A 26847-nucleotide genomic window follows, 5' to 3' on the forward strand; every position below is an offset into this window, starting at 1 on the left:
TTTCTTACTGTATTTTATTGGCTCTTGCTTGACTGAAGATGTGTGGGGTAAATTGTCTTTGGCTTCTTTTATCTGGTTCTTAGCAAACGCTTCTTTATATTTACATATGTAAGGCAAATAGAATTTCTCAACTCTGCTGGCTACACATGCAGAACTGTATAGTCTACATGGCAGCAGAGAATGGTAAACTCCATCTCTATTGGGGGTTGTGTTTGTCCTTTTCTGTCCCCTCATCAGTTCTCTTTAGTAGTTTTGGCTGGATACCACAGTGACACATGGTGGTTATTCAGACAGGAGTTTGGGGTTCTACATTTTTAGGTTCTGGCCAATGGATGAACTATGTTAGATGTTACCTTATTTCCACTAGACATGCCATATAAATGAAAACTTGAAATAATTACTATCAATCAATCAAAAGTCAAATGTTACCTTTTTTAAGCTTAGAAGACACCTCTCAGTGCAAAACTAGATATTAGATTAAGTCACGGCTACTTAACTTTGGACACCCTGGGAGCCACAATGATGCTCACAGTACATGCTAAAAGCCGCAAATTAAGTGTGGTTACATATACATGCAAATATATGCAAATGCTTTCTTTCAAAAGGGCATGAATACAAAGATTAAGGCAAGACTACACAACACACAGGCCCTATTTAAGTCAGTTCTGCTGATATTAATAAACTGCACTATTTACCCAATTTGCACTCATATGGCAGCACTTTTAATGAGCAATGACAGTCCAGGAATTTAACTACTAAAACACACATCAACAGAAGGCTACTTGACCATCAATGTTGACTACTTTTTTGTTTTGGCTCCCACCTGTGTATTGAGCCCCACGTAAACCCTGCTCTGCGAGTCGCATGTTGAGTAGCCCTGGATGAAGCAATGCCTCCACTTACTTTCAGCTCAATTTATTTTCATTTGTATTAACTTCAGGACTTGTGCCTCAACTAATTGAAATGTCTGATTTGGGAATTAACTTCTCCTGGACCTGGTATCTTTCATCCCAAAAACTAGCACTGTGTACTGCTGAAGAGATCTTATGGTCAGCCTCAGATGAGGTGATTTGGGCGATAAAAATTTTCTATGCGCCTTTTTACATCAGTTTTTTTGAGATCTTAGCATAAAAAGTGGTATGTCAATGTAATGCATCGTACCGTTATTGTATGCATTTTATAAAGGACAACAGTCAATGTGCATCTTGGTTACAAATTAATAATTGTGTGAAGGATTTCCTTCCAAAATAGATTAGTTTGGGCTTCCCCTTTCTACACGAGAACTGGCTTGCATGTTTGTAAAATAGTTTATCAGCTGCATATCAGGAAAGAAGGTATCACTACATATAAAATACATGTTTAGATGAATATTGGGGGGCGTAGAGGGAGCGGAAGGGGTAGGAAGGAAAGAAGGCTTTTCAGTCAAGACCAGCTGCTATATAGGAAGAATAGCACAGAAGCTGTTTATCTGCACCATCTGTCTTGGAGTGAAAGTGGATAACATTTCACAGAGCTTGTCTTCAGTTATCAATAGGTATTACAGGTAAAGTATTTCTGTGCAGGAATTTAGCACTATTGCGCTGCATTAACTGATTCTTTCTGTCCCATAGACATGATTTATGGGGAAAGAAAGTAGTGCTTTCTGTTTAGTCAAGTTACATTAAGGTTTGATGACCTACTGATGTATTCACCTTATCATCTTTTTCAGTTGAAAGGATCTTGTGATCTTGTGTTGTGTTAATCCTAGGAAATACTTGTGTGTGTGTGTGTGTGTTCATATCATAATGTGGATAGGGTCCTTGATTTAACTGTTGATAAAGGACTGACACAAATATATCCAAGTTATTCACTTAGGCTTATGGGTCACTACCATTTATTGTCTAAATTACTTTGCTGATGGATAGAGATGAAAATGTTTTCTGTAGTGAGGGCAGATAGTGTGGTTCACATTTATTGCAATATTAAAGCTTTGAAAAGCACATGCACTGTGTGGTACTGCATTAGATGGCTTCTGTGCATGACTTGAAAGCACTTCATAACCTATTTCTAAATTTTCCCATCAAGTGTAGTCAAAATAAAAATGCAAAAATATTGATATGACATTCTGAACTTATTGCTATCAGTGTATGTGACCTGCTCAAAATAATGGAGTGTTAACAGCATATGTTTAAATGCAGCAATTTCTTGTTAAGGAAAACATCTTACTTTGATTTAGAAACTGAAAAAGTGGGGGGTACAAGTGCAAAGCAGTACACCGTGAGGTACAGGTGGTGGTGGGGAACGGGAGAAAAGTAATGCTAATTTCAATTTTGATTACTATATATATATGGATGTTGTACCTAGATGGCTTTTATACTTAACATTTTATTTTGGATTTTGGTGACTAATCATTTAGATTCAATAGGGCCCTGTGCAGATATAAAATTTTGTATCCGCATCCACATCTTTATCTGAAAAAATGAGCCACGGATACCTGCATCCACATCTGCAGATGAAGCTACCCACGGATATTAAGTGGATATCCACTAATCTGCAGGGTTCTAGATACAAAATTTGTATTCGTATCAGCAAAAATGAGCTGCAAATACCCACATTTATATCCATGGATGTGTATACTCGCAGATTTTTTAGGGTTCTAACTATAAACCACATGAACAATCTTGCCAGACCCCTCAGTGCAAGTTAAGCCTTGTTTTTTGTGTCTGTCTCTGTTTACCCTAATTGTATCATTTTATGGGTGTTTGGTGACAGGAGGTGCTAGGTTCTGAATGTTGTGGTTCAGAGACCGGTTCCTTTTATAATTTGACAGTTTTCTAATGGTTAGTCGTCAGGCCTAGGACTCAGGAGAACTGGATTCTTGTCCCCACTTTGCCACTTAACCAATTGCCACTTCCGCTTGACCTTCTGCAAAATGAGAGAATTAATATGTAACAACCTCTTGTGTAAATAGGTTTGGGAGTCTGGTAGAAGGCACTATAGGTTTGATTCTGCAAATGAGCATCTGTTACCACCATAGGTTGCATTGCTTTAACTATACTAGTGAACTTTCTAGTGTAGATAGTGTGTTAAAATAATACGGCCCCATGTATCTGGTACTGGAGAGCGTAAAAAGGAGGCAACAGCTGTATTAGGGGACAGTCCTGCAAGGGCTGAGCATTTCACTTGCCTTGTAGCAGCACTTGTCACTCCACATCTTGCTTTGGTCCAGTGGAGAATTGTAATTGCTCTTTTGCCCTCCTCTGCTACAAGAATCTGGTGCATCTGTAGGTTCCACTCCTGCCATCTTCATTTTAATCTACATAAAAGGATCCACAAAAGTTCTTTCTAAACAAGCACAATGTGTTTCATTGCAACTGCCCCGTGACCATATACTAAGAGCTCTGACTTTTGGAATTTGCTGAGGATTTTGACACTAAAGCAATTTTAGTGCCGCTATTGCAATTTTGACCATCAAAATTAAGATTTCCTCTTCACTACAATCTACGATTCCCCTTGTTTTAAAGCAGACAGCTCCTCTTGGTGCGAGAGAGGGGTTAGCTTGGTTTTCAGTTAGTGCCGCCTTTTTGCTATGGCCATGGCCATGGAATTGCGCATGAAGTGGGTGTCTACAGGCCATATTGCTCTGTGGTGTCTGCTGTCTCCTCAGCATAGAAAATAACGAAATAGTTTGGATGGTGGCTGGGTATTCGGGATGTGAGCTTTTAACAAGTAGGTAGGTAGCTGATTTGAAACTAGTCCAGTTGGTAGCCACTTTTAGTTACTAAATTCTGTTGACTGTTGACTAGTCTCTGTGAAATCCTGCGATAACTTAGTTGTCTGGCCCTTCCAGCCCTACATTTCTGTCATTCCATAGAGTTTATGGTCTCCAGTGGACTAGTGTCTTCCTTTTAAAGTGGCATCCTCCTTGGGACTCTGAGGTTGCCAGGACTGGTCATGAGATAACTGAATGATCCTTTCACCCTCTAAGGCCGAAGTGGCCCCCAGGCAAGGACAGTCTTTGGTGCCCACCCCTCCATTTGTGAAATTTTTGAATACCTTATTTTTTATTGCATTTGTAGCCCATTTCATCATTTTAATGCAGGATTTCCACATATTCTTTATCCCTCTCATGTAAAGTGATAAATCTGCATGTTCTGTACATCAGCATTTATTCATGTCACATATGAACAAATAAAGAAAAAATCAGTGGCCTCCCTTAACCTAGGACCTAACGTGGTTGCTTGGGTCACCTGCCCCTAAATCCACCCCTGATAGACTGTCCCTCTTTTATGAAGAAATCTATTTTAGACTTAAGAATGTTTGATCTGGTCCCTTTAATCAGCCCTAATTTTGCTAATCAGATTTTGTTGTCAAAGGAAATGTTGCAGTCCAGCGAAGAGGAATCCCTTGTCTGTACAAGGAGCGAGGAAATAATACATTGAGTATATTGGGCAGCTGTTTTGAAAAATGCAGTCTGCCATAGGCGGCTAAAGGACGCTCTGTAGTGCTTAGTGTGTGCTCGGGCAGCATTAAGTAGTACCCTGTAAATAAATACTAATTTTGGAGGTGAAACTGACTTTATCAATCTTTATCTAAATGTTTTGTGTTCAGAGGTTGGAGCTATTCTAGAAGAGACAGAAGCTTGTGATTGGTGGAGTCTAGGTGCCATTCTCTTTGAACTGCTCACTGGAAAGGTAGGTTTTGGTGCAGGTATTTAATAAAATCAACATGGAGGCACCATCCTTAGTAACAATTGAGCCTTGGTGTGCTTTTTACTGTCTCCCTTTTAGCTGTGTCTTCAGACCTAGCTACCTAGATTTTCTTGATTTGCATAAAATCAGAGGAACAGTGCAGGTTTCTCAGGGGTTCAAACATGTTCAAACTTCAGCACAAAAAAGTGGGAAAATTGTATTAACTTCAATCACAGAATGGTAAATAATAATAAAAAAGCCATGCTAATTTTTTATCTCCTATTTCTGCCTTACATTTTTCAATGTACATGTCCAGGATCTGTACATTAATGCAAATGTTAGTGCTGAAGAAATCGGCCATCAGTCCAGGGAACAGTATATACTTACATATTTGATACTGATGTTAATTCAGGTCTGAGCTGGGTCTGCAGTGAAATGTCAATATTTAATCAATTTCGATATAGATTGACCACCCTGTCAGTAAAATTAATTTCTCCTTCTCCGCTCTTATTGCCTGGTCTCATATGGCTCTGCTGGACATTTCTCCTGCGTATGTTCTACAGTATATACTATGATCAATAATTTTAAAATATGATGTATGAGGTGGTTAATGTGCCTGAGTGATGATATGTAGTTAACGAAGTAGATGGTTAAAAAAAAAAGACATTACTGCTTATTGGGAAAACTACTCCGTATTTTAAAATAACTGTCTGACCAAATCAAATTTGTTGGGGGACATGGACAGTCATAGTTTCATTTTGAACAAAGTTCAAGAATCCAGTTGATCAGAAGCGAGAGAAAGATGAAGGGGGCAGGGAAAGGAAGAAGTTTAAAATATAAATGGTATAAAAACATAGCTCCAGTGAAACTATCAAATACCTTTTATATACTCCTCTGAGCTTTGCTTTTTTATTAGTCTGAGGATTGCTGTTAATCCAGTATTTGCTTCAGTGTGCCCCTATTCTATCTTTGCATTATGTTGGTTAAGAAATGTTCCTAACTGACTGTTTCAGACTCTGGCTGAGTGTCATCCAGCAGGAATAAACACTCACACTTCTTTGAACATGCCAGATCACGTATCCAAGGAGGCCAGATCACTCATTCAGCAGGTAATTTAACTGGGAAAGTATTTTACATATGTAAGCATACATATATGTACAGACGTTTCTAACTGTGCTGGAGCAGTGAAATAACCTAACTATAGAAAGCTCACTGCGGGGATATAGGCAGCCCTCCTGTCATTGCTTATGAATTTTGCATGACTATATTGTTACATCTGGAAATTCTGACTTCTGATGCCAGACTTCTAAGTAGAGGACTAAGAGTTTAACATTGACTTCAAAGAGAGAAAAGTTAAGCCAGTGCTGAGTGCTTTGAAAATCCTCTGGTGGTATACAACCATTTTAGGAGTTTTGTCCTAAATCCATCCAAAGTGTTTCCATGAACATTTTAATTCAATCCAAAACCACCATACAGACTCTAAATATTCTGTAATTTACTGTTATGTTAACCATACCTATGACATTTTTGTACTTGAAAATGTGTTACTACTCTCCATGAAGAAAGAGAACTTCAAGGCATCCCTTAAGGATGGAGGAGAAGAGTAATTTGAAGTGTGAACAATCTGGCTTTTGCAACCAAAAGATCATTTTAATATGTTGCCCATTAGAGGACAAGGGGTGCTGACTTGAAAGAAAATACACAGCTTTCTAAACCAATGTGTTTTGTCCTTCCCCTCAGTGTTAAAACATTTTAATACAAGACTTGGTGTTCTCTAGCTCTCCATGTTAGGTGTTCATGATTGATGACACAAGATGCTGAAATAATTTTTTGCACGATCAGCGTAGAATTGTAATGAATTCTCCTTTCTCCTCCTTATGCATTCATTAATTTCAGATGTAACCTAGGATCCCTACCTAGGAATGGCTGAGCATGGTAAATGAAACATGATGGTTTTGTGATTTGGATGAAGAGCATCTGGGTTAGAGGCTACACAACTGATGACATCACCTAGGAACTCAGTCTTGATTTAAACACAGTTGAAAAATAAGGAGATTTAAAGACTGATTGTTTAAAGGAACCAACAGGAGACTAACTTTTGTGTCTTTTCCCCAAACCACTGATTTATGGTCTGTCACTCATATTATAATATGGCACCAATTCCTAATCCAGCCTCCACATGTGCCATGTTACAAAAGTGTGAGGGAAATGGAACATTGCACAGTGAAAGAAATATCTCACGTATGCTTTTAGAGCTGGAGACTTATTGGGTGCTTTAGTCCACTTCTGACAGGATAAGGATTAGTCTCTGTTTTAAATTTACTAGTGGTTTGTCTGATCCACCTGTGAATATACCAAGCTTCAGAGCTTCTCCCCACTTACAGTTTTTAAGTGACACATTGATATATAGTGTATTCCTCAGTTAACGACAAATTGATAACAAAATCATATCTGTTGAGTTGTGCCTCAGGTTAAGTTCTTATGTGCAGTCTGGTGACTTATAGAATGGAGGTTAAGCTCCATAGGCTAGTAAATCAAACCTCTGTTGTGTGACTGTCCAAGGAAACTACCATTCATTGCTGAGGAAGCCTTGTCAGGAAAAGGAAGGGTCTCTTGGCATGGTTAGCAATTTGTCATTGTGGCTTTCCTCTTCCACCCCCAAACAGGTTATGCAGGTCAGGACATCACAAAATAGTTTGCAGGGATAAATGTGCAACTACATGGAAAACCATACCAAATTTTGTCTCCTAGCACACAGCTTGCAATGCTGGTGACTTTGCTGATGACTTCACTTCTTAATGTAGCCAACACATCATGTCCTTCACTTAGGAGAAAACAGATTTTTTTCCTATTTTTTATTTGGTAAACAAGTAAACTAAGGTTCTTATTTTATATTTAACTGGTATTTTGTCCTCAGGATTTTTCTTTAGATATTTCTGTGTTTCACTGGGACAATATGCATTTTTTTTAAAGAAAAGGCTATCTAGTATACTTGACAATGCATTTGTTTCCTAAGAATAAAGTTTTAGTCCTGGAATGCAGAACTTCAGAACATAAATGGTGTTGTGCTTACTTTCCCATCTGCTGTCACTTCTTACATTTCAGGGGAAGGCAGAGTGAAAGTGACTGCATCTGCTTACCTGCTCACATGTGTAACCTCTCACAGGAATGCAGTTTGCTCTCTGAGTTACATTTTGGGAATGAAGTTAGTTTATGGCAGAAACAGCATAACGTACAAATTAGTATGCTTATGGATTTATGCTCATTTTGATTCTCAGGAGTAGGCATTTGAATGCATTGAGGTTGGAAATCACAGTATCCCTTCATGCCAACTTTGAGAAGAAACTGTTATTAATTTATATTCTGAAGCATTCTGAGGAAAAGCAAAAATGAAATTTATGCCCTTGAACGGCATATTTTTAATGTAAAAACAATCACCAAGCCTACAGACTATTTTCATGGCTCTTTATCAGACTATTTAAAGTACTGACTTAACATTCCCTTTAAAGTTTCTATTCTACATTAAACTCAGTAGGGATAACATTGCCTGTCTTGTTTGGAGATTGTTACTCAAGCAAAGCTGTTTAGTTTTAGCAGTTTTCCAATAAGTTATCGCACCAATTTTTTGCAAGAGCTCAATTTTAAATTTGGATTTAAGAACATAACTTTAGGCTCCCTTATTTGTTAGAGTCATTTTGTGGAAATACTGTTTCAGGGGAAAAAACCTGTTTTATAACAACAAATGGTCTGGTAGCACTTTATAGACTAACAAAACATGTTGATTAGTAGTAGAGAGGTAGCTGTGTTAGTCTGGTCTTGCTAAAACAAAAAGAAAAACTATGTAGCACTTTAAAGACTAACAAGATGGTTTAATAGGTGATGAGCTTTCCTGGGCCAGACCCACTTTCTCAGATTGTATTCTGGAAGAGAATTGGCATGACCATATATACCAAAGGAATACAATGAAAAAAGTGAACACAATATTAAACTGACAAATCAGCTTTAGTACAGAAGTTGGGGTGAGGGAGAGAGAGGGAGAGAATAGCTATTTGAGTCAATGAATGTCTACTCAGGGGTGATAAATGGGGAAGCTATCTTTATAATGGGTAAGGTAATTAGCATCTTTGTTAAGGCCCATTCGTAAAGTGTCAGATTTAAGCATGAATGAAAGTTCTGAAGTTTCCCTCTGTAATCTGGTGTTAAAGTCTCTTTGAAGCAAAATGCATTTAGTAAAATTGTTAAGATTATGTCCAGGTAGGTTGAAATGAAAAGCCACTGGTTTTTCTTTGTGAAGATGTCTGATTTGTGGGCATTAATTCTTTGGCTAAGTGTCTGAGAATTCTGTCCAATATACATAGCGGAAGGACACTGTTGGCACGTGATGGCATAAATTATATTTCTGGATGAACAGGAATATGTGTTCTTGATCATATAACTGACATGATTAGGTCCAGTAATGGTATTACCAGAGAAATATGTGGACAAAGTTGGCAACAGGGTTTGTTGCAAGGGAAAGTTCCAGGGTTGGTATTAATGTGGTATGTCCTGTGGTTGTTGGTAAGAATCATCCTGAGGTTAGGTGGTTGTCTATGGGAGACTATGGGTCTGTCCCCCAAAGCCTCTCGGAGTGTAGTATCCTGTTCCAGTATAGGTTGCAGGTTATTGATAATGTATTGGAGGGGTTAAATTGGGGGCTATAGGTGATGACAAGTGGAGTTCTATTGTTGGTTTTCTTGGGCCTGTCTTGAAGTAGATGGTTTCTGGGTATTCGTCTGGCTCTTTCAATTTTTTTTTTATTTCCCCCGGTGGGTAATTAAGATTTACAAATGCTTGGTAGAGATCTTGAAGTTTCTAGTCTCTGTCAGTGGAATTAGAGCAGATGCGGTTGTACCTAAGAGCTTGAATATAGTCAATGGATCGTATGTTGCCCTGGATGGAAGCTAGAGGCATGCAGGAAAGTGTAGCAGTCAGTAGAGAGTTTTCTGTAGAGAATGGTATTTAATTTTCCATTAGTGATTTGTACTGTGGTGTCCAGGAAATGGATCTCTCATGTTGAATGGTCCAGGCTGAGATTAATGGTGGGGTGTAAGTTGTTAAAGTCTCTGTGGAATATGTCCAGTGTTTCTTGGTCATGGGTCCAGATCATAAAGATGACATTGATGTAGCGTAAGTAAAGGAGGGGTAAAAGGGGACAGGATCTGAGGAAACGTTGTTCTAAGTCAGCCATAAAGATGTTAGTGTACTGTGGGGTCATGCGGGTACCCATAGCTGTGCCGCTGATCTGGAGGTATAAGTTGTCCCCAAATTGGAAATAATTGTGGGTCTGCTACCAGATTGGCTGTGGTATCCTCTGGGATAGTGTTTCTAATCTCTTGTAATCCAACTTGATGTGGAATATTGGTGTAGAGAGTTTCTGCATCCATGGTGGCAAGGATGGTGTTATCAGGGAGGTTATCGATGTTTTGTAGTTTTCTCAGGAAGTCAGTGGTATCTTGAAGATAGATGGGAGTGTTGATTACATAGGGTTTGAGGAGAGAGTCTACATAGCTGGATAATCTGGTAGTGAGTGTGCCAGTACCTGAAATGATGGGACGTCCAGGGTGTTCAGCTTTATGGATTTTGGGAAGCAAATAGAACAATCCTGGTTTGGAGTTCAGAAGGTGTTTCTGTGTGAATTTGGTCCCGAGTAGAGGCAGGGAGTTCCTTAAGGAGATAGTGTAGTTTCTTTTGGTATTCTGAAGTGGGAATCAGAGGAGAGAGATCTGTAAAATGTGGTGTTGGAGAGTTGTCTTGTTGTCTCCTAGTCATAGTCTGACTTATTCATAATGACCACAGCACCCCCATTGTCAGCTGGCTTGATTATAATGTCCGGGTTGTTTTTGAGACTCTGGATAGCATAACATTCAGCGCGGCTGAGATTGTATGTCACTTGTTGTTTGTGCATAATGTCAGTCTGTGCATTGTTGCGGAAGCATTGTATATAGAAATCCAGATTGTAATTATGACTGTCGGGGGAGTCCACATAGAATTATTTTTCTTTTGGTGTTGATGGGGGGGATCTGGTTGGTCAGATTGATGTTCATTGGTAATTTGGAAATATTCTTGTAGACGGAGGCGGTGAAAGAAAGCTTCAGGGTCACCACAAAATTGAATCCAGTTTGTGGGGAAGATAGGGCAGAAAGAAAGCCCTCAGGATAAGACAGACTCTTCTGCTGGGTTGAGTTTGTAGCTAGAGAGGTTGACAATACTATCTCGTGAGCTGAGGTAGTTGCTGTTATAGTATCTTGTGGTGTGCAGTAGTTTAGAAAGTTTATTGTCTTTTCTTTTTTGTAGGGAGTAGAAGTGTATATAGTAGATTTCTTGTCTGGTGGAATAAAAGTCTTGTAAGGTATTAACCGGTGTGGATGTTTGTCTTGAGATGAGATTTTTAAGGTTAGAGATGTAATCCTTGATATTCTTCTGTTTCTTTTATAGGATACTAAATCTGATTTGTCAGTTAATAATGTGTTCACTTTTTTCATTGTATTCCTTTGGTATATATGGTCATGCCAATTCTCTTCCAGAATATGATCTGAGAAAGTGGGACCGGCCCACGAAAGCTCATCACCTATTAAACCATCTATAACGTGCTACCAGACCATTTTTTTTTCTGTAACAGACTAACTCCGTTACTCCCTGAAGCTTCTGTTTATAACAGTAGAGTGTGCTAGGGTAATAGACACAAAACGAGGGAACTTACTGAAACCAGTGTGTTGCCATCATCTGTGGCATGATGTTAATGCTCAGGTGACTAAGGGGTGACCGTAGGCCAAATGCATCCTGCAGAGTTCCATAGTGCTGTCTTTGTCGCCATTTTCTTAGCCGCTGAGGACAAGGAGTCCCAGTGTGTACTGTTCCAGAGCATTGCATCTTCAATTTGCTGAACCTCATCTGTGTTTAGTGTGATAGGCTGTACCTCACTCTTGCCGTGACTCTTCTAAGCAGCAGTTCTCACTTTTACTAATTGAATTATATGATGTGTTTTTAAGCTTTTGCAGTTTAACCCCATGGAACGTCTTGGTGCTGGAGTTGCAGGTGTTGAAGACATCAAATCTCATCCATTTTTTGCCCTTGTAGATTGGGCCAATCTTTTGAGATGAAACGATCTTTGAGCTTATGAATATGCTTATGTCTTCGGATGGACAAATTTGTGTGTCACAGAAGCACCTCTGAATTGTCATTGTATAAGGCATATCGAATCCCTTGGACAACATGAACAAAGAAGACAGGAGTAATCATGCAAAAAGCAAATATTTTTAACACAAATCACTGACTTTATAGGGTGCTAGTTTATTTTTATTGCAAGTGGCTGCTGTATGTGAACCTTCTCACCAAAAGTGTGCTCTGTGTTGAAACTGTTGGGTAAGCATGTCTAGTACTGCCAGTTTATGAATTAAGTAGAAACAGAACCACACTCCAGCTGCTTCATCAGATGACAGAAATGCATAACTCTCTAGTCCATGACAGCAGAAAGTAGGGCCTTTCACAGTGTTAATAGACTATTTTCCTGTGCTAGCTGCAACCATAGGGAAAGGATTAAATAATTTATTAATGGCATATGCAAAAGAAAATAGTAAGTGCTTTATGCAAAACTTGGTCTCGGAAACAAAAATATATATCCATGGGAAAAAAATAAGAAAGCTGTTACCTCCTACCGTGGAATGTGTCTTGAAGATGGCTGCATATCATTTCAAGTAGCGAAAAGAGCACGTGAAAAAACCAATGCTGTCAGCGTTGTGCTTTCTCAGCAATGTCTGTGTGGAACTCTCCATAACATTGGATGAATTTTGTGTTTAAGTCACTGCAAAAAGGGAAGTCATTTTTCCTCAGCCAGGTAAATATTGCTTTCATAACTTAATAAGGACCAAGCAAACATGATGCTCAATAAATGTATGGATATAAAAATGAGACTCTTCTCTCTTAATTGAAATTACCACAATTTCACTTAATGAACTCTTCCTTGTCATGTTCTCCTCTTAACGTCTCCCTCTTTAAGATTTAATTGTCCATACTCTTCTTCCTAATTAATCCTCTGCATCTTATTTCTTAATGATTGTTACAATATGAGTGGCTTGGCCCATTCTTATGATCTGTTTCCAGGTGTTAGGTGCAGAAGTAGCAGGGAACTTTTCAGTCCCAAGTAAATGATAGCAACTAAGCCAACTCAGGGTGGGAATTGGGATGGAGGCAATTGGTTCAACTGGGTGAGTAGTGGAATCTGAGGGAGGGAGTCGGGAGAACAGAGGTAAGAAATGAAAATAATTTGTCAATCATCTTTTTTCTTAATGCAGTTCTCCAACCATGCTGATCCATTTTCCTGACTTGTACATAAATACAGTATAGACAAATTCTTTTACAGATAACTTATTTGCATTTTTTTAAATATCCATTTTGCTATTCCTCTACTTTATCCGGAGAACAAAGGGCAAATTCCTTTGGTAAAGAGAGGCTTCTGCAACAAGTACAGTATTTAAAAAAAAGTTTTGCTCCTATTTGTGTTTTAACAGCACATTTTATGGGCACTCCCAAAAGTGCATCTGCACAGCCTCAATCTGTTAGACACGAGATCTGTGTATTAAAGTAGAAAAGGAAAATACTTCACTTAAACAAAGGAAATCTGGAAACTTTTTTTTTCCTTTTTAAATTATTTCACTCCCCTCTTTTTTTCTTCTCATGATCATAATTCCAGCAGAGGGGCTGCAACAACAGGGCATGTTGTACCCAGGTCACTGGTAGCATGGCCTATGGAGTGCTGTCCAAGATGACTTCACTCTTAGAAACTGCGTTTCAACCTACCACCCTGTGGCTTCATAACAGGAACTCCCTCAGGTGAGCCACAGGAACAACTTCCTGTGCCGAACTGGTAGGAAATCTCTAATGCTCAGCCCAGGCTGTTCCAGAGCTTCCTTCCAGCAGTGCCCTCACTGTGACTTTGGAAGGAGATCTCTTTGCTCAAGTGAATCCTCCCTTCCCTCAGCCACCTGACTCAGTCCCTGGGGTTCTCTATATGGTAACACTATCAGAGAGATATGGTTTGTTGGCCTATCCCATTGTGGTAGATTGCCAGTAACTTTTTAGAAACACTTTTCTTGTTGTCTTGGCACCTTTAAAGACAGTCTTGTTCCAACTGTCCAGTTTGTGTCTAAGTGCAGGCAAGGGCAGTACAAAACAATATGTAGAGGTGGTCTGAAATCCAAAAATCAAGAAAAACGCTCTCCTGGAAAAGACCAAATAACCATTTATTTTGATTGGAAAGCATGCAATATAGTTAATGAAATCCAACTATATTTTCAACTTTTTATTTGAATGCTGTCCATAACATCTCTTTTATGGGGGGAAAAATCATCTAGACAGTAGTAGGAAGTTGTCATGTGGGAATGCAACTTGCCCTAAATAGGTCATTGATAGCCCATGTTTTTACTAACCTTGCTACTAAATAAACTACTTGTATCACCTAAAGCAGTGGTTCTCAAATGTAAATAGGGACCCCAAAGTGCCTTGCAACCCCATTATTAGAAGGAGTCCAGAGCTGGTATTAGACTTGCTTGAGGCTGAAGCCAAAGTCTGTGTTCTGCTGCCAAACTCTGAAGCCATCATGCATTGCTGCCTCACATTGGTGGGTCTGGTGCTTGGGGCCACCTGCCCAGGGTGGTGGGGCTTGGGCTTCAGTCCCCTTTTCTGGAGCTGTGGTTGTCAGATTTTGGTTGTCAGAAGGGGGCTGCAGTGCAGTGAAGTCTGAGAACCCCTGGCCTACAGCAAACACAATTTCACATGAAAAGGTGGTTTCTGCCATTGCTCCTATTGCTGGATGTCATGCTACATGGGTGTTAAATATATTGGTTTCACAAATTAAAGCTGTGGGGCAGTGGCGGCAACCTGCGACCCATCAGGATAATCAGCTTGTGGGCTTCAAGACATTTTGCTGACATCGGCTGCGGCAGTGCCCATATTTCTCTGTTCCCGGCCAATGGGAACCGTGGGAAGCGGTGGCTGCAAGCAAAGGGGCTGCAGGGAGCTGCAGAGGGCAATGTCTGTGGGAAGACCGCATCAGCAAAATATCTCGTGGCCCACAATCAGATTACCCTGATGGGCCCATGGGCTGGTGGTTGCCCACCACTCCTGTGGGGCCAAAGTCAGCCTGTGGTTAGTGGATTTCAAATTCAGCCCTGCGAGTTCAATGGAGTTGTGACCATTTCCACCAGCTCATAATATGGCCCTTGTATCTAAATATGTATTTTTGTCTGTTAAGTCCTCAGCATATCAGACCAGCGTTTGGACATTGTGCGGGTTTTTCCTCATTACTATCTTCCCCTCCTGGGGCCCTGCACTGCAGATGCTTAGTTTTGGCTGTAGGAATGGTTGAGCTGTGTATTGAGTACAGTAGAATGAACCCTGAGTGTTCCCTTCTAGCCTAATTCAGGGTTTAGCTAAAGCAGTGACCTTTAGACACTTCCACATGTTCTTCACCGGCCAGTTGCTCCTCTCAGAACTAGCATGTTAAAGTTTTTGCTCCTTATTAAGGGAAAAGTTTTGGACTGGTATCAGGGTGTTGAATTTCTCCATTGAGGGCATTGTGATGAGGGGAGTTTGGTCACCCATCTCTCCTTATACTACGTTCCTCCCTTTTGTAAAAACTTGCATCTAATCCAAAGAAAATCAAGGAAGAGGACACTGTCTTGTTCCCCTCCAAATGGTAAGAAACATCAGCTTCCATTCCTGTAGCACAGCTCCTCTTTCTTCTGTGAGAATGACCTCTTGTGGAGCTCTGGCTGCATTGGCACTACCCTACAGTCCTTCCTGCACCCTCAAAGCAGATAGCACTTCAGAGCCAGTATTTTGCATCTCCTCAGTCATATGTGTTCACTTCTTAACCTTTGAAAGGCTGCATAACGAACCCCATGCTGCAAGGCTATGAAACAAAGAAGGCTGGGAATGTCAGTTCTTTCTAAATAATGTACTCGACATACCTCAGGTATAGGGAAATGGGAAGTAAGCCATGGCAGGCATGTGAGCAGTGTTGTGGTGTGTGGGGTTTTTTTTGTTTTGTTTTAATGTGCTGCCATTTGTTTTTTTAAGGACACTGACCAGGAAGATGGAAAATAGCAACTTCCTCTCTAGCAAGGCTGATGAGTGATTTAAGTTATAAAATGAGAATGAACATTTGTCAATTTATTTGCATCTGTGCTTTGTACATTAACTGAATTGTTATGGGGCAGGGCTCTATTCAGCCCCACTGATGTATCTGAAAATCCACGTTGCCGAAATGTGTAATACTGGAGACCTGCTTCCTTTTACTTGCTCCGTTCTACTTACTTTACTCAAAATTCCAGTTGACATCAATAGCAGTTGCAGGGACTAAGTACATCTGAAAATGAGCCTTTAATATCGTATCTTTTCTGAGTTACTCATGTTTTTAGATTGAAGTCCTACAACTTCTTGTAAGGATTAGGAAGAGATTAGTAGGGATTTTGTTTTCTTTGCGCTGCAAGGTATTTCCAAACTTTCTGCTGCTTCTCCACCCTTAAAATCTCATTTTGTACCTAACCTTCTGGCCTTCTTAGATACCATTTCTCCAGACTGTCACTGGTGCTCCTAAATGGTTACCAGAAACTGATGTAACCAGTGTTCTGCCTCTGCAGTAATTTCAGGCTCTGATCCTTTTATATGATACTTCTCTGTTTCAGTTTTGCATCACTTCCAGATGGGGCCCTAGACTTCTTATATTCAACTTTTCTCAATGCGCCACTTGTTACAGGTTTGGGGTGTCTGGGTTTAATTTTATTATCGTTCTTGTGGTGCATAGAGCATATCAAGGAAATATCTATTCTCTGGTTTGAGGAGTTCCCTGTCCTGGCTGAGTATGTTCTAAGTACAACCGAATCTACAATGCTAGATTGAGCATCAGTGAAATAAATAGGCAACGGGAAGGGAGGAGCACATCATTAAGATTATAGAACATTGTACACTTTGTGGAGGTCAATGTTTTATTGTGCTACCCATCTATTGGAGGTTGTTTGAGGAGCTGCTTTGAGGAGAGGGATGTTGCACAGAATATGTGACTGACAATAGGGAGCAGAAGATGTGAGGATCCATATAAAAGACCAGGTGGGCATCAAAGTCTGGAATTTGTGGCAATTGGGGTGGTAAGTGATGAGATGTAGGCAACTGTATAGAGCCTTGAATGTGAGAATGAGAAGTTTGCCTTCAGAACATAAGAACAGCCATCCCCGGGCAAGCCAAAAGTCCAGGTAGCCCACTATTCTGTCTTCTGACAGTGGCCAATGCCAGATGCTTCAGAGAGAATAAAAAGAACAGATGATCCATCCCTGCTATCCATTCCCAGCTTCTGGCAAACAGAGGCTATGGATATCATTCCTGCCCATTGATGGACTATCCTCCATGAACTTTTCTAGTTCTTTTTTGAACTCCATTGTAGTCTTGATCTTCACAATTGGCCTTAATCTGGATGTGGCTACAGAGGGGTGAGTGGGAGGGGCTGAAGAGTTCAGAGTAGCTGCTATTTGGCAGCAGCATTTTACATCAGCAGTTCAGAACTCTTGTTTTCTGCAGCCCTGTCCCTGAAGGGCGGCAATCCACTGACTGCCTTTCTGCTAACAGCTTTTCACATTGTGCAGAGGTGGATTCCCATCATGGCACTTGAGTCTATGAGAGGTATCTAAGAGAAAATCAATGTGACCTGAAGATCTGATGTAAAAAAAACATACAGCAGATCAGGGCAAGCAAGCCTGTTGTTCCACTATGTGTTGTATCTAGAGTCAGCTACATTTCCTGAGTTCCTGCTGCTAGGCGAAAGGAGGCTAACTAGAGCATAGCAGAGATAATGCTCACAATTCCTAGGGATGGGTGATGGTTTAATGCACTGTCGCAGAAGCACCTACTAGCTATTGGCAGATTAAAGGTGCTACTTCTCCAAAGGCAGCTCTGCCTCCATCCTCTTGGCTAAGGGTGCTGTCAGGATAGATTAAAGCCTTCCTGCTGGAGGGTTGTTACAGCATTGTGCTGGGCAGGAATATTGGTGGAAGCACGTCAATGTGAAGGTTTGGGGCAATAGCTTTGATTCTTTGGCTCATCTAGGTAAAGTCCTTCTGAGTAAAGATACCAGGCAAGCCAAATGGCAAATGATAGGACTGGATAAGGGAAGGCCAACCAGAAAAAGAGAAGATGTTACATTGGTTAGTGGCCTTCTCAAATGAAGCTATGCTAAGCTATGTCTGGTTTGATTCAAAGTTATCATTGTCTTGGCTAGTCTTGGTTTGGCATGAATCCTGATTTGAGTCCCCCACCCCCAAATGTGACTGAAAACGAAAACACAATTGAATTATGCAGTATTTCTGGTGAATGCTTTAATTTACCACATTACTGTACAGCTCTTTATATGCAACTGGAGTCTGACTAAAGCAGCCCCTGCAAGAAAATGACAAGATCACCCATGATTCTTTGCAAATGCAGCTTGTGAATGGCTAAAATAGTTGCATAAAAAAGCCACACAATGCGTAGTCTACACCCCTGTTATCAAATCCTCACTGCAATGAGCACTGTGAAGGAACCTTGGAGGAACCTTTCGTCATTCACGCTCCCTCAGTTCCCTCAGTTCTTCAAATGTTCTTCACGGTTCTTTCTGTGCCAGTAATAAATTTTCTTGCCTTCTATGTGTCTATTTAATTTTAAATATTACCTCTAAACCCTGAAGCTATATCTAAACAGCAATGTTCTTTCGAAATAACATAGTCCGTGTCTAGACAGCTGGCAGTTATTTCGACGTAATGTTGAAATACTGTCAAGCTGAAGGACTTTTTACTCCCGAGTCCTGTAAACCTCATTTTATGAGTAGTAAGGGAAGTTGGAGGAGGAGTGCTCTATTTCAAAATAAATGCTGTGTAGACAGCACCAAAACTTGAAATAAGCTGTTTTGAAATAAGCTATGCAATTAACGTAGCTCAATTTGCATAGCTTATTCGAGTTAAGCCCTGCTTTGTAGATGCCCTGAGCCACAGAACTGGAACACTAGATGAGGCCATTGTCTCCACATAGTCTATGAATATTTTCAAGGTAATAATGGAAATGATGAAGAGTAGTCTCCCAAAATGAAAATGGCTAACTCATAAAAGGTTTAGCAAATAGTTTATTCTGGTAGCCTGAGTAAATAAGTGGAGTTTGAGAGTGCTAAGCATTTTTTTGATCACTAGGAAGACATTGACACAAAAAGAGCCAATGCTTTGTTATGATTTAGAGCAGCCCTGCTCTGTAACCAGCCCTGCAGGATTGTCTAAGAGTCTCCAGGAATGAAAGATTAGGCTTTATTTACAGATTATGTTGTGATAAGACCTCCAGGAATATGTCCAACCAAATCTGTCAGCCCTACACATGCTGCAAGGCCCAACAGATCCAAGCTCAGATAAAGTAACTGGGGGAGCAAATTCCAGTGATGAGGGTCCTTCATTGTGTGGTCCCTGCCTTTGCCCTCCTCATTGTAATACCAGCATGAGAGAGCTTGAGCACCTTTGACTATCTGAGTTGCTTCATTGTTATTCTGGGGGAGAAGGGCGTTGTGACTGTCCACCTTCAGGTTACAACCAGCACACTGATGTCGATGCTAGGGTTTCACCCTTTAAATTGCCAGGTAGAGCCAGTTCCCTGCGACCCAGAAGCCAGTCACTATAGTTACTTTACCATCAATACACCCATATAGCTTTTTCTCAGCACAAGAGAAGTACAATGTTCTTTATTTCTTACACTGAATCAGAGTGCTCAACGAGACTTCATAATTGTGGATGTGACCGATGGTGTGACCCAGAAAATCTTGGGAACCCCAGACCTTGCTCTGCTACTGATGTGCTTCATGGCCTTGATGCATTTCCCCATCTCACTGGAGAGTGATACTTGACCAGTTCACAGGGATGGGGTAGTGGTTAGTTAGTGTTTGCCATGTATTTTGATAAGGGGAAATTAGTGGTACGGTCTCATGGCAATGTGGGAGCATAAAGAGAAGCTTTGGTTTCCTTGTGTGTTCTTCCTTTTAAATAAATTACCCCTAATCACTGCAAACTGGACTCCTACAACATATAGACTAGAACATGAAATGTGTTTCTACTTAAATGCAGTCACTTATAAAGAAGCTAAATTATAGAGTTTTGTCTACTTTTTTATAAGTGAAATCATCAGGAGATGCTTCCCTTCTCCCTCCCGTCTATCCTCCTTTTGTTTCCTCCAGTAGTCAGGGTCAGAATCCATAGCCAAACAGAGAGCATGGTTGCTATTCCAAGTCCCAGATGCCAATATGTGGCAGCATCTGGCTCATTGGCAGGCGTCACGGGCAGTTGTGCTGGCTGCTCCTGAGCCTGTCATGTGGCTTAGTCTGTTGATGGGTGCGCTGTGTCTTTGAGACTATTGTCCTAACCAACGAACCCAAATATAATTAAGCACGCGAAGGACTGTGAATGATTGGAGATGGTGATTGTAGTCGAAGCTTTGCTAACTCTGGTCCGGGTTCTGTGTCCTGTTTAGCTGTGTCTCGTGTAACCTTACCTTCTTGTGCTGTTAGTGTTTCAGGCACCTTAAGGCATGGAGCTCCTTGAAAGAGAAATACAAATCACTAAAAATGTAGAGATAAAATCCTCTCCTTAGAGGCCATGTGTTTGGCATGGGAAACACATGATAACAGCTTGCTTGAGAAAGGTGACATTTCCACTAAAGGCTGAATACGAAAAAATACATTTTAAAAACAGAGCTCTTCCCTGTCTTCTGATATTAGACGTTGCTAATGAAGACAGTATCTGAGTGTGGGAAATCTAGTTTTCCCTTGATAGATTTGTATATATGCTTGAAACCTTTGGTCCTAATGGAAGTCTCTTGTGTATGATTTGGTTGATATTTGTGGTAAAAGAACTGTTCTTAGCATTGGCATGTGAAAGGCTAGCTTGCCTTAACTTCATTTTGGTTTATGCTCAAACACATAGACAGCCTTGCCTAAGGTTAAGTCTTTTTAATATTAAGATGGATGGTGCAGATTGGTGTGTGTGTGTTTTAGATCAACGCTCATTGGTAAAGGACTCTCGTGGGGGAAGGGAAGCAAGTCAGCTAAAAGAGGCCTCTGAGAGCCATGTTGGGTCTGTGTTACTGTGTTCCAAGGAGAAGAATATCTTTTTCCACAAACAGCTGCTCAGCTCAGGCAGCCATACAGTTTACATTCAAGATATGCATTAATACAGAGACAGTGTTGACAAATTCCCAGTCAGTGCACATTACAGTTAAACTCAGACTTCTTTAGTGATTCATGTGCTGTTAAGTTTAAAGTTACAAGATAAGATTCAGAATAAGCCACTGCATTATAATATGATGCATAATGAATGCATATTTAATTATATCTTAAAAAGTAAAAGCATAGAGCAGTTCTGGTTCATTATTTTCAGGCTTCCTTCTTTATATAAATCTGTTTAAGTCCAGTAATGTATTATCCATTTCTATTTTTCTTTTGCCAATGTGTTGCTTGTTTTTTAAATCAAGAAATTCACAAATCTTGCCGTTTTGATCTGAAATCTAGAGCAGCTTTGAGTTTTGCCAGCCATAATGCTGTCAGACTGTGATAAGTTACTCATGGTAGCAATGGTCCCTTTAGGAGTTCCACCCCTTAGTTTACAGATTGTGCACACGTGCATGTGAGTGTCTGTATGTTTTGATTTGGCTTTTCTGGCATGGGATATGGAATCTCTGCTGCTAGATCGCCTCCTGCCCTTAGCCCAGGGGGTGACTTTTGACCTCCCTACTGTTTCACAACAGCATCAATATTAGTGCCAGGGTACTGTCCTGTCACATTATTGGCATGATCTTTGGAAATATAGTATCTAAATTTAAAGATTTGTTTCTGTTTTGGAAATTTTGAACTCACCTTTGTCATTTGAATGGGGAGAGGTTGGTGACAACTAAAGGCTTATTCCAGGAAAGTTAGCTGGGAAAAATAAAGGTGCTCATTTAAGCTTTTTACACAACTTTTGTGAACAGTAACATCTTCACAGGGCCCCAGATTTTACCAGGTGACTTCACTTGTTTAATCAAAAGAAAACCGTGATTAATCACAATGATTGCTTGGCTGAGTAAATAAAGCTACTAAATGCTGCAAATTTTAAAATCAAATTTCAAAGCAGTTTTTAGAGATGCCAGCCTTGTCTTTATGTCCACTTGGAGCACATCTAATTGACCTTGTGCTTCAGATTGTGTCGTCAGCCAGCGAGCTATCCTACACTAAGGTTCCTAATCTGGTAGAACTGAAACAATACCAACAGTAGTGTAAGAAATACTTTACAATGGTCCGTAGTGGACAGAAGGCCAATACTGTCTTCCATTTTGATGTCAAAGTAGTAGCGTTCAAGCAAGTATCAGAGGGGTAGCCATGTTAGTCTGAATCTGCAAAAGCAACAGAAAGTCCTGAGGCGCCTTCTAGACTAACAGATTTGTCGGAGCATGAGCTTTCGTGGGCAAAGACCCACTTCTTCAGATGCATGTAGTGGAAATTCCAGAGGCAGGTATACCTGCCTCTGGAATTTCCACTACATGCATCTGAAGAAGTGGGTCTTTGCCCGCGAAAGCTCATGCTCCGACAAATCTGTTAGTCTATAAGGTTCCAACAGGACTTTTCGTCGTTCAAGCAAGAAGTCACTTCTCTTTAAGACTGAGGTTTATATTCCCATTTGCACTGATTTAGTTAAACTGGCATAGTGCACCTGTAAATTCACAACACTACGGGCATGGCATTACATATAAACATATAACCATAATTAAAGATATTGCAGGATATGAGAACAAAAAGAACAACTGAGAGTCTAGTCTTAGCCCCCAAAGTAAGTGCAGTACAGGAAATGAGCAGTGAATTGGTTTCTCCTTTCTGAAGTGCTGTTAGTAATGCAGGTAAAGATTTGTTTTATTTATATATAACTTTGATCATCAAAGGTAGCCCTGCCAGACAAACATAGCCCTGCCAGTCGGGGCATACAAATAACATCCAAATCAGTTGGGTGTGAAAAACAAAAACTTTGCCCAAGGAAGAGAGTGAGCATACAGTTTTGTGGAAGAAATAAATATGCCTGCTTCAAAATCAGAGAAATATGTGTGTGATTTTATCTTATTGCTAGATATTTATCTCCAATAACACCCAAATCGCCTGAGGCTACATGCAAAAATAAAGGAAGAAGTAGCTGAATATTTTGTATGGATACAGGTCCAAAAAAGGACAAACTCATTTTGTGTTTATCAAAACATTTCAACTGACCTGAAAGAAAACATTTTGTTTTAATTTCAATATTTTTAAAATCTTTTTCTTTTAAAAATAGTGAGGGGAAATTCTAAAAGGAATCATTTGTCTGAAATGAAAAGTTAAGACATTTTGGAAATTTCAAAAGAAATTATTTAGACTTTTTAGAATATTTTTTTCTTTCCAATTGAACACTTTCCTAAATTGTTTTGGTCACTTTGACTCTGCATCTATATACTGGGGATCCACTATCCCCACCATCCACTGTTCAGTCTCTCTTGGCATGGTTCACCCAGTCTGAGCTAGTCCCCTTGTATCAGTGGTGGACCACAGTTGCCCGCATTCTCCACCACCTGTAATATGGTGCACCTCACCACCATGGGCACCTCCTTTCAGTCACTTGGGAAATTGGCTCTTCTGCCCCGGAGTGCCCCCTTTTGGCTGGTGTCATGCCTGCTGTTACCTATGTTTCTCCACCCCTGTGATAGGACCCATTTCCCTCCCTCTGGGTACTGCTTTGCTGCAATGCCCCACACACACACTGGGGTCCTCCTCTCTGGGAACTTCTAACCCCCTATGCCCACCTTGCCTCAGTGACTCACTGCCAGTCTTCATCTACCCCCTTACTGCAGGGGCAAACTGCATTCTGAAATGGCCACTCAGCATTGGCAAAGGGCTGTGTGGACCTGCTGCCTTTGCCTATCTTGTCTGCTCCCTTCCCCCACAGCCTTAGTAGCCTGAGGCCTTCCTTCAGGCTCTGTAGCCTGGGAACTTAACTGGCCAGAGCTTCCCCAGCCCTACTTTAAGGCTACGTCTAAACTGCAGGGTTTTTGCGTAAGAAGTCTTTTGCGGAAGAGTTCTTGTGCAAAAACTTCTTGCACAAAAGCTCGTCCACACTGCATGGACAGTCTTGTGCAAGAAAGCTCTGATGCACCTGTGTTTTTTCGGATAGGTTCTATTTGCTCAAGAAACCCCTGCTGTAGCGCAAAAAGGAGTTATGCCTCGTAGAAGGAGGTTTACCTACACCGTAAAAAGCCCTCTGTTCTGTTGTCTTACGGTTGATTTACTTGTGCAAAAGTGCACTGGAGGTATGGATGCTCCGTGGGTTTTTGCACAAAAAACTTGTAGCATAGACGTAGCCTAAGTCAGGAACTCTGTAACTTGCCTGGAAGCTAGGTCCCTTCTGCTCCTCAGCTAGAGCATGAGTCTGTCTCCACCCCTCCAAGAGCCTTTATTTACACTGCCCTCAGGTGGGCCCTAATTGGCTCATACCGGCCTCAGCTGCTGGCTTCACAGCTCCACCACTCCAGCCCTCTCTGGGGCTGAGTTTTAACCCCTTAAAGGCAGATATCCCTTCAACCTCCCCCCCCCCCACACACACACATACACTAATTTGCCACCATTTTATTTTTCTTGCTCTCCAGTTTTTCTGTTGTAGACATCCTTGGAGTACGCTGCAGAACTGTATCTGCATTGTGAAGAATCAAGTTAGCTGACTCAATGCTCACCAGGACTTTGTGGTTAGTATTGACAATAACAAACTATGGTGGGTGTTTTCTACCTGTGTGTAGGTGTTTGCAAGCAGAAAAACACTTGTCCTGCTCTGTGCTGACCTTAGAAACATAGAATCCTAGAGCTGGAAGAGACCTCAGGAGATCATCAAGTCCAGCCCCCTCCCAAGGCAGGACCAATCCCAACTAAATCAACCCAGCCAGGGCTTTGTCAAGCTGAGACTTAAAAACCTCTAGGGATGGAGATTTCACCACCTCCCTAGGTAACCCATCCCAGTGTTTCACCACCCTCCTAGGGAAATAGTTTTTCCTAAAATCTAACCTAGACCTCCTCCACTGTAACTTGAGCCCATTGCTCCTTGTTCTGCCATTCATCACTACTGTGAACAGCCTTTCTCCAGCCTGTTTGGAACCTTCCTTCAGGAAGTTGAAGGCTGCTGTCAAATCCCCCCTCACTCTTCTCTTCTGCAGACTAAATAAGCCCAAATCCCTCAGCCTCGCCTCACAGGCCATGTGCTTCAGCCCCCTAATCATTTTGGTCACCCTCGGCTGGCCCCTCTCCAATGTGTCCGTATCCTTTCTATAGTGGGGGGCCCAGAACTGGACACAATACTCCAAATGTGGCCTCACCAGAGCCGAATAAAGGGGAATAATCACTTCTCTAGATCTGCTGGCAATGCTCCTCCTAATGCACCCTAATGTGCCATTAGCCTTCTTGGCTACAAGGGCACACTGTTGACTCATATCCAGCTTCTCATCTACTGTAATCCCCAGGTCATTTTCTGCAGAACTGCTACTTAGCCAGTCGGTCCTCAGCCTGTAACTATGCTTGGGATTCTTCTGTCCCAAGTGCAGGACTCTACACTTGTCCTTGTTGAACCTCATCAGATTTCTTTTGGTTCAATCCTCTAATCTGTCTAGGTCACTCTGGACCCTATCCCTGCCCTCCAGTGTATCTACCTCTCCCCCTAGCTCAGTGTCATCTGACCTTGAAATTGTGGTTATTAATTTGGCTCTTCACAACTGCATTCTTGTGTATAGAAATGTGTAAAATAGACAAGGGCTTTTTGCCTAAAAAGAACTGGATGGGATTCTTTATTTGGTTGCTGAAGAGTAAATAAATGTGTGATGGCTGTCATCTTGGTTGATATGCGAGGCACCAATGCAGGGACCTCCAGACATAAAACTGCATTGTTGCTGTTTGAGCTAAATTTCTCTAGGTGGGAGCTGAGACAGCTCATATGCTCCAAAGATCAGCACAGAGGATAACCTGTAATATAAACTCACCAGTGAGTTGCATATACACACGTGTATATTTATTATCTTTAATTAGAGGTGGACCAAGTACATCCAAAGAACATACGTATATAGGTTTTATAGTAATTAAAATTGTAGTTCCTTATCTGAGCTTCCATTTCCCCTATATAAAATGTCATGTTACCGTAACAAATGGCTGTGGTGCTCTAACCTGTAAGTTTATTAAATGCACTCTGCCTTGGATGGTGAAATTTTACTGCAAACTATGGGTTAGTTTGTGACTGTTCTCGTTTATGTTGTGCTCTTAGGTATCCCTGAGTGATTGGTTTTGTTAGTCTTTCTTTTTTCCTCTACTACTGTCCACCTTATGGATCAGTGTCAATGAGTTCACACATCACGAGGTCTGGTGAGGTTTTCATTATTATTGTAAGGCCTAATGTGGAATTTAACATGTGCAACACTCCTTCCTATCAGAACCTGGAAACTCTGTTTTATATTATGTCCGTTCTGTCTCTGAATGTCTCAACTATTTCTAGCAATAAAAGTACCTCTCCCTACGAATGTGCTGTGATGGTAGAAAGACTAGGGCCCAGTTCAATCCTCTTTAGTCAGACAAAATTCCCGTGGGTTTCAGCGCATCTCATCTTCTTAAATGTGAGTGCTGCTGAGTAAATAGTAAAGGCCCACAGGTACTGATCGATTAAGCAAGCAATATATTGTTCTACGTTTTGTATTAATGGTACATCTCTAAAAGGTGACCTTCCAAGAGATGGCAGGAGACTTTTTTTGGAGGGGCAGGAAGCCTGATAAGCCTGAGAGATTTGTCCAAAAATGGTTGGTTTTCTGTTGGAAATGCAATTGTCTGGTTTATCAGCAGGTAACATATCTGACATGTTACTGACATATCACTAGGGATGGAAAGTGAGCAATTGAGAGGAATTATCAAATTTGACTAAAAATTTTATTTAACTCCAATGACTAACGAGCTCTTTGGAGGAAAGGATGTTTTTGTTGAATTTTTTTTTAAAGATGTGAGAGCTCTCCAAAGCTGAACCTTCTACCTTTTTCCCCTTTCCTTTTCCATCTCACACTCAAAAAAGCCTTC

The 26847-nt window shown here is 40.8% G+C and overlaps 1 protein-coding gene across 3 annotated transcripts in view; it reads left to right on the top strand.

Annotated features, from left to right (window-relative positions):
- The window catches only part of RPS6KC1 (ribosomal protein S6 kinase C1), a 181110-nt gene extending 158902 nt beyond the window's left edge, over positions 1 to 22208 (top strand). For 2 of the 3 annotated variants that reach the window (XM_075925180.2, XM_075925178.2), the window contains exons 14-16: positions 4591 to 4673; positions 5684 to 5779; positions 11699 to 22207. In XM_075925180.2, coding sequence (XP_075781295.1) covers positions 4591 to 4673; positions 5684 to 5779; positions 11699 to 11809 — 290 coding nt within the window. In that variant the 3' untranslated portion in view covers positions 11810 to 22207. Of the gene's footprint in view, positions 1 to 4590; positions 4674 to 5683; positions 5780 to 11698 lie in introns of all 3 variants that reach the window. The other variant, XM_014569768.3, reaches the window with a different exon arrangement.
- The last annotated feature ends 4639 nt before the right edge of the window (positions 22209 to 26847 follow it).

The sequence above is a fragment of the Pelodiscus sinensis genome, chromosome 3 (assembly GCF_052426305.1).
Source record: "Pelodiscus sinensis isolate ZL-2025 chromosome 3, ASM5242630v1, whole genome shotgun sequence".
Lineage (NCBI taxonomy): Eukaryota > Metazoa > Chordata > Testudines > Trionychidae > Pelodiscus > Pelodiscus sinensis.